Source organism: Rhinoraja longicauda, chromosome 2 (genome assembly GCF_053455715.1).
Source record: "Rhinoraja longicauda isolate Sanriku21f chromosome 2, sRhiLon1.1, whole genome shotgun sequence".
NCBI classification, from domain to species: domain Eukaryota; kingdom Metazoa; phylum Chordata; class Chondrichthyes; order Rajiformes; family Arhynchobatidae; genus Rhinoraja; species Rhinoraja longicauda.
In genome coordinates this window covers 17,031,062-17,039,452 of record NC_135954.1, presented here as the reverse complement: position 1 = coordinate 17,039,452, position 8,391 = coordinate 17,031,062, and the positions used below count along the sequence as shown (strand labels likewise).

The window sequence follows — 8,391 nt, the reverse complement described above, 5'->3', positions numbered from 1 at the left end:
GTGAAGTCTCGGGCAGCGGTGAAGCCTGGCGGCAATGGGCCCTCAGCAGCGGTGAAGCCTCGTGGCGGCAATGGGCCCTCAGCAACGGTGAAGCCTCGGTGCTGGTGGTGAAGCTTTGGCGGGGGTGATGAGCCTCGCGGGTTGACCTGCGATTGGCAGTCGATGAGAGCCTTGGGGGACCACAGTGGGGGGGGGAGGGGAAGAGCAATGGAGGACCCGGCGTGGGGGGGGCCGCCGTGAGGGAGGGAGAAGAACAATGGTCAATGGGAAGGGAGGGCGGAATAGATTTGATGGGCCAAATGGCCTAAATCTACTCCTATAACTTTTGAGGTATGAGTAAATTGGCATAGGGCTGAACGCATGGCTCAAAGACTGGTGTAGAAAATGTTTGTCAAAAAGCCTTCAGGTTAATGATAATTGAATCCATAATCCAATCAGGCAGTTAGTGATGGAAAGAACTTGGAAAGAACGATCTGATAGTGCTTGCACCAACTAGCAGTCTTTCGGTATTTTTAAAGCAGAGATTGACAGGTTTTTGATTAGTAAGTAGAAACAAGGAACTGCAGATGGTTGTTGAGACCAAAGAAAGTGACTTCCTTGATTGCACACATCCTGATACCTGGCAAGTCACCTTCTGCAGATCCTATCTCTGAATTAACCTCTATGGTCTTTGAAGAGTCAGTATCTGGATTGGTGTCTGCGTACATTTATGTAAAAGACTCTTGTACCATTACCTGGCTGGATTGCAGTTCCAGTTATAAGTGCAAGTGTTTTCACACCATGCCCTTCCCTATCTCTAGTCTCCCTCTCCTCTGACTCTCACTCTGAAGAAGGGCTTCGAACTGAAAAGTCACCCATTCTTTCTCTCCAGAAACGATGCCTGGCCTGCTGAGTTAGTCAAGGATCTTAATCAATTGGGCGAGTCGGCGGAGGAATGGTTCATGGAGTTTAATGCAGATAAATGTGAGGTGTTACATTTTGAGAGGTCTAACTAGGACAGAACCTTCACAATAAATGGCAGGGCTCTGGGGATTGTTGTAGAGCGGGAAGATCTAGGAGTTTCTTGAAAGTGGTGTCAAGTGTATACAAGTTGTCATGAAGTGTTTCGGCACATTGTCCTTCGTCAATCAGTGTATTAAGTATAGAAGTTGGGATGTTACGTTACAACTGTACAAGGCATTGTGAGGCTGTTGGGGTATTGTGTTCAGTTTTGGTCACCCTGCTAGAAAAGGATGTTTTTAATCTGGACAGAGTGCAGACAAGATTTATAAGGATATTACCAGGACTTGAAGAGGGAGAGGCTAGGACTTCATTCCTTGGAGTGCAGAATGACGAGGTGTATAAAATCATGAGGGGAATAGATAGGATAGATGTACAGAGTTTTTTTTTACCCAGAGTAGGGGAATTAAGGACCAGAGGACATGGGTTTAAGGTGAGAGGGGAAAGATTTAATAAGAATCTGAGGGGCCTTTTTTACACAGAGGGTGGTGAGTATATAGAATGAGCTGCCGGAAGAGGTAGTTGAGGCAGGTACTATAACAGCAATTAAAAGGCATTTGGACAGGTACATGGATAAGAAAGGTTTAGAGGGATGTGGGGCAAATGTGGGTAGGTCAGACTTGTGTAGTTAGGGCACATTGGTCGGCAAGGGCAAACAGGGCCAAAGGGCCTGCTTTCATGCTGCATGATTCTATGAAATTTAGTGGCAACATTGCATTTGAAGCTCATTCACTGAGCTTGATTGCTGATATAAAGTTATTGAACCTCGCAGCAGTGTACCTTACAAGGCTGGACTCCTGACACTGATCTCCCGGTCTCTTGGCAGTAAATATTTGGAGTGTCTTCTATTTCCCTGTGGAGGTCATCATCCCACCTCTCCTGTTCCTCCCTTCCACAAAGGTGTCAAGACATTGGTCATCACCCCACAATGACCAAACCCGAAATACAGGCAAGATGCACCTCCCCTTTAAGATGCACCTCCCCTTTAAGATTGCAGGCAGACTTTAGTCAGTGCAGGCCAACTTGAACTGACTCAATCAATTCTGAAGATAGACACAAAAAACCGGAGTAACTCAGCGGGACAGGCAGCATCTCCGGGGAGAAGGAATGGGTGACGTTTCGGATCGAGACCTTTTATGAAATCAGGCCCCATTCAGGACGATAGGGCAGCAACAACAGTGCTGTTGTTGTTGGTTTACTCTGAAGTCGTTACACTGAGCAAGCAGCACAGATTTGTAGGCATGCCCGCAATGGGTTGAGCAGACACACAGATTAACTTTCTCACACAAATCGATATACCTCTAGTTGAGGATTTTCACTGCCCTTCCTACACAGCATTGTTTAGGAGTTAAGATTTGTGATTATCTTTATTGCACCTCACACTGAAGTTGTTCTGCAGATGCAAGTGAAACAGATATTGCTCAAACTCTTAAAAGACAGGAGATCAGAGACCACTATCAATTATATATTTGTTCTAAACTTTGTATGTTCTTATGCAAACAACTTTTATTTCAAGTAATTGAATCTTTAGCCTGAGAAAAATGTTTGTCAAAAAGCCTTCAAGTTAATGATAATTGAGTCCAGAATCCAATCAGGCAGTTAAAGTGATGGTGGAACTTGGAAAGAACGATCTGATAGTGTTTGCACCAACTAGCAACTACAATGTAAACAGTCACAATGCAAATAATCATGATTTTGCCTTAATGTCAAAAGCTTTGGCATCGCAATTTTGTTCTTATACAGCTTTATGTAATTATGTACATGTGTTCAAATATGTGTACATGGAAGAACGGACATTCCCTTTTCAGAATTATTCCGAGCAAACAATATGGTTCTGAAACAAATTCAACAGCGTCTGTTACAACTGAACATGCTTCTCTACTAAGAACCCGCGCAAAATAATTTTATTAATCTGATGCCATGTTTCACCATATCTTATGGTCAGACACACCGTAATATATTCTGGTGCATTTTACAAGGGGGATGGTTGTACACATGAAGTTTTACATTCCTGTTGTGTGTCAAATCTATTTGCATTTCCTCCACAGCCACCGTACCAGAACCGAGCGCAGCCTTTTTTGGCATCATAGGACCACTTGATGGTGTAATTATGACAGAGTCCTTCGTCTTGCTTCAATAGACATACATCTGCAAAGAGATAAAGTAGGTCATGGAAAATTGGAAAAGCTGCAATGTCTGCCTCAGACACGAAATGCTGGAGAAACTCAGCGGGAAAAGCAGTATTTCTGGAGCGAAGGAATGGGTGAGAAAAAAGTCTGAAAAAGGGTCTTGACCCAAAATGTCACCTATTCCTTCTCTCCAGAGATGCTGCCTGTCCCGTTGAGTTATTCTAGCATTCTGTGTCTATCTTCTGTTTAAACTAGCATCTGCAGTTCCTTCGGACACATTATGCCTGCCTCAGAGTTCTTTAACGCTGTGTTATCAGCATTTGTACAGCAACAAATTAACCTGAACCACCACCACATAGAAACATGGAAAAATAGGTGCAGGAGTAGGCCATTCGGCCCTTTGAGCCAGCACCGCAATTCAATATGATCATAGCTGATCATCTAAAATCAGTACCCTGTTCCAGCTTTTTCCCCATATCTCTTGAGTCCGTTAGCCCTAAGAGCTAAATTTCACTCTCTCTTGAAAACACCCAGCGAATTGGCCTCCACTGCCTTCTGTGGTAGAGAACTCCATAGATTCACAACTCTCTGGGTGAAAAAGCTTTTCCTCAACTCAGTCCTAAATGGCCTACCCCTTATTCTTAAACTGTGACCCCTGGTTCTGGACTCCCCCAACATCGGGAACATTTTTCCTGCATCTAGCCTGTCCAATCCTTTAAGAATTTTATATGTTTCTATACGATCCCCTCTCATCCTTCTAAATTCCAGTGAATACAAGCCCAGTCGACCCATTCTTTCATCATATATCAGTCACGCCATTCCGGGAATTAACCTGGTGAATCTACGCTGTACTCTCTTAATAGTAATAATGTCTTTCCTCAAATTAGGAGACCAAAATTGCACACAATACTCCAGGTGCAGTCTCACCAGGACAACTGCAGTAGACCTCCTTGCTCCTAAACTCAAATCCTCTCGATATGAAGGCCAACATGCCATTAGCTTTCTTCACTGCCTGCTGTACCTGCATGCTTACTTTCTGGAAGCGATGTAAAAGCACACCCAGGTCTCGTTGCACCTCCCCTTTTCCAAATCTGGCACCATTCAGATCATAATCTGCCTTCCTGTTCTTGCCACCAAAGTAGATAACATCACATTTATCCACATTATACTGCACCTGCCATGCATCTGCCCACTCGCCCAACCTATCCAAGTCACCCTGCAGCATCATAGCATCCTTCTCTCAGCTCACACTGCCGCCCAGCTTTGTGTCATCTGCAAACTTGGAGATGTCACATTTAATTCCCTTGTCTAAATTGTTAATATATATTGTAAATAACTGGGGTCCCAGCACCGAGCCTTGCGGCACCTCACTAGTCACTGCCTGCCATTCGGAAAAGGACCCGTTAATTCCTGCTCTTTGCTTCCTGTCTGCTAACCAGTTCTCTATCCATGTCAATACCATACACCCAATACCATGTGCTCCAATTTTGCATCCTAATCTCTTGTGTAGGACCTTGTCAAAAGCTTTTTGAAAGACAAGATACACCACATCCACTGATTCTCCCTTATGTACTTGTTACATCCTCAAAAAATTCCAAAAGATTAGTCAAGCATGATTTTCCCCATCATAAATCCATGCTGACTTTGACCGATCCTGTCACTGCTTTCCAAATGCGCTGCTACAACATCTTTAATAATTGACTCAAGCATCTTCCCCACTACCGATGTAAAGCTAACTGGTCTACAATTCCCTGTTTTCTCTCTCCCTCCTTTCTTAAAACCATGCTAGCTTTCTTTCCCCCTCACCTCTGCAATCAGTCTGAAGAAGGGTCCCAACACAAAATGTCACCTATCCATGTTCTCTCGTGATGCTGTATGAGTTACTGAGTTACTCCAGCTTTTCATGTCTTTCTTTGGTAAACAAGTATCTGTTAGCTGTTTCTACACCTAAAATGAACCCCTTATTCCCAAGCACGTATTTAAAGAATATTTCAAAAATTGCTATTTTTGGATGATCAAATGGAGCATCTTGGAGACAGAAGAAATTGCAGATGCAGGTTTACAAAAAAAAGACACAAAGTGCTGTAATAACTCAATGGGTCAGGTAGCCTGTCCGGAGATCATAGATAGGTGACGTTTCAGGTTGGGACCCTTCTTCCAACTCTTTACTGATTTTAACGCATGATTTAATGCATGCTAACGTATTAAGTTTAAGGTGAGAGCACAAAGGTTAAATAGGAACCTGAGGGTCACCTTTTTCACTGGGAGGGTGGTGGGTGTACTGAACAAGCTTCAGAGGTAGTTGAGGCAGGTACTATAACAACACTCAAAAGATATTTGGACAGGTATGTGGAGATGAAAGATTTAGAGGGATATGCTTTATGCTCAGTGTGGACCCAGTGGGTCCCAGTATGACATGAAGCCCTGTGCAAATGTATTTGTATACAGAGAGCTCACTCAGTACACAGTGTGCCTCTCCCAAGTCATAATTTAGTGCTGGCGTTTGAGAACTATTGATTACACACAGACTTTGCTTTCTCTTCACCTACCGTAATTGTTGGTGTAACCTTTGGGCACCTCAGAGTCATCCGCAACAACCATCCTGTAAATGAAGAGGCAACGATTTAGTAATAAGAATAGTTTCTGTTAATAATATCTAACATCGCGCATGTCTGTGAAACGTACAGTTGTAAATTATTAGGCGGCTCTTGTGGTGCATCCTTGACTGGCTCCTGAGGTTTTATTCCTTTGCATTCCGTCACAAGATCTGGAGGGGGATAGCTGTTGATTCCAGCTGCAAAATAAATAAAAACTTTCAACAGACTGCACTGAGATAAAGAACAGAACAGCTGGAATATTGCTGGCTGTTTCCCCCACACACTGACATCATCTTGGAAGAAGATGGCAGTTCTCCACAGTTCCTACTTGTACAGAGCAGAGCTGGGAGAGTGAGAAACCTCCAGATCAATTACCCACAAACTGTTTTTGAAAAGTTGTCATTGCATCCTCCAAGGTTTAATCAGACGTTCAATCCATTTGTAACTGGATATCCATTTATCCGACTGGATGGAAAAATTGACATCATGGAAGGAATCAGAGGGTGACGGTGGAAGGTTGTTTTTCGGACTAGAGGCCTATGACGTGGTTGGCTGAAGGTACGGTGCTGGACCCATTGCCATTTCTCATCTATGTCAATGATTTGGATGAGAACGTACAAGACATGATTAGTAAGTTTGCAGATGACACTGGAGTGGGTGGTATGGCAGATTGTGAAGATGGTTGTCCAAAATTACAGCAGGGTCTTGATATGTTGGCCGGGTGGGCTGAGGAATGGTTGATGGAATTTATTATATAGAAAGTATGTGGTGTTGAGTCTAACCAGGGCAGGACCAACACAGTAAATAGCAGGGCTCTGAGGAGTATAGTAAAGCAGAGGGATCTAGGAGTGCAGGTACATACTTCCTTGAAAGTGGTGTCATTGGGTAGATAGGGTGTTCAAAAAGGCTTTTGGCAGATCGGCCTTCACCATTTAGTGTATTGAGTATAGAAGTTCGGAGGTCATGTTATAGTTGTACAAGACATTGGTGAGGCCGCATTTGGAGTATTGTGTTTAGTTTCAGTTTCAGGATGGCAGGTATATGAAACGAGCTGCCAGAGGAGGTAGTTGAGGTAGGCATTATCACAACTTTTAAAAAACACTTGGACAGGTACATGGATAGGATTAGAGGTGATATGGGCAAAACCAAGGATGTGACCCACACCAGGGTCAAGTACCCAGGCTGTGCCAACTTTGGTAGGATCCTTAGCCCTGCACTGGAATGTCTGGTCAATGGCTATTGTAGGTTAGTTTTATTTTCCATCACCATATACACCATGTCTTCCTCCAACACTCAGCCAACTGCTGAATAGATTCTGCTCTGGGGGAATCGAACAGCCATCAGCTAAATTTCACAATGTTTCAAGACATTAAAGACACTTTATTCCACACAAGCTAAACCATCAAGGTAAGTATCTCCACAAAGTCCAAATGTTCCCATTCTCAATGAAGGCAACAGTGTGAACCTTTCATTTTTTAATTTTTATTATGAAAATACAGCCCCTCAGCCCACAATGTTTGTGGAAAACATCATGCCAAGATAAACTAACCTCCTCTGCTTTGCACGTGATCCATATCCCTCCATTCCCTGCATATTTACGTGCTTATCTAAAAGCCTCAAAATTGCCACTATCGTATCTGCCTCCAGCACCATCCCTGGCAACATGTTCCAGGCACCCACCACCCTCTACTAAAAAATGTCCCCCCACACATTTCCTTTAAACTTTTCCCCTTTCAATTTAAAGCCATGCCCGCTATTCTTTGACATTGCCACAATGATTTGATGGTCTACCCTATCTATGCCTCTCATAACTTTATATACATCTATCAAGTCTCCCCTCAACCTCCGGCACTCCAGAAAAAAACAATGCAAGTCTGTCAAACCTCTCCTTGTAAGTAATGCCATCTAATCCAGGCAGCATTCTGGCAAACCTCTTCTGCACCCTCTTCAAAGCTTCCACATCTTCTTTCCTGTAATGGGGTGACTGGAGTTGCACACAATACTCCAGATGTAACCCAATCAAAGTCTCAAAGAGCTGCATCATGACTTCCTGTTCAATGCTCCAACCAATGAAGGCAAGGATACTATACGCTTTGTTTACAACTAACTCTAGTTAGAAACTTGTGTTGCTACTTTGAGTGAGCTATGGACCCGGACCCTAAGATTTCTCTGTACATCAATGATGTCAAGGGTCATGCCATTAACTGTATACTTTCCTCTTCTATTGGACCTCCCAAAGTGCAACAGGTCATACTTGCTCGGATTGAACTCCGCCTGCTATTTCTCTGCCGATTTCTGAAGCCGACCTCTATCCTGCTGCATACTTGGACAGCCTTCCTCACTGTCTGCAATTCCAGCAATCTTGGTGTTGTCTGCAAACTCACTAACCAGACTACCATTTACTTTAATAGATTGCTTTTGGAGTAGTCTCTGCATTCTATCTTCCTGTTTTCATCTCCTCAAATCGTGATTGTTCCACAAATTAAGAAGGAATGTCCATTGCACTTATTCTGCCTGAGTGAAAAGTCTTGACAATTATCTGATGTGTCAGGGCTAATTTTGGTTTAAAATAACTAGCTCCTGCTTCACTCAAACATTTTTGTGTTCCCTTATGAAATTTGCAGTGACCTTAATAAACTAATTAAAATGCTTCACACTTCAAAACA

The 8,391-nt window shown here is 43.3% G+C and overlaps 1 protein-coding gene across 1 annotated transcript in view; it reads right to left on the bottom strand.

The window, feature by feature from the left end:
* Nucleotides 1-2,971: 2,971 nt before the first annotated feature.
* LOC144601431 (collagen alpha-6(VI) chain-like) overlaps nucleotides 2,972-8,391 on the bottom strand; it is a 349,228-nt gene continuing 343,808 nt past the window's right edge. The window contains exons 36-38 of the mRNA XM_078413544.1: nucleotides 5,814-5,922; nucleotides 5,678-5,730; nucleotides 2,972-3,147 (exon numbers count right to left, since the gene is read on the bottom strand). Of these exons, the coding sequence (XP_078269670.1) occupies nucleotides 2,972-3,147; nucleotides 5,678-5,730; nucleotides 5,814-5,922 (338 nt within the window). The remainder of the gene's footprint in view (nucleotides 3,148-5,677; nucleotides 5,731-5,813; nucleotides 5,923-8,391) is intronic.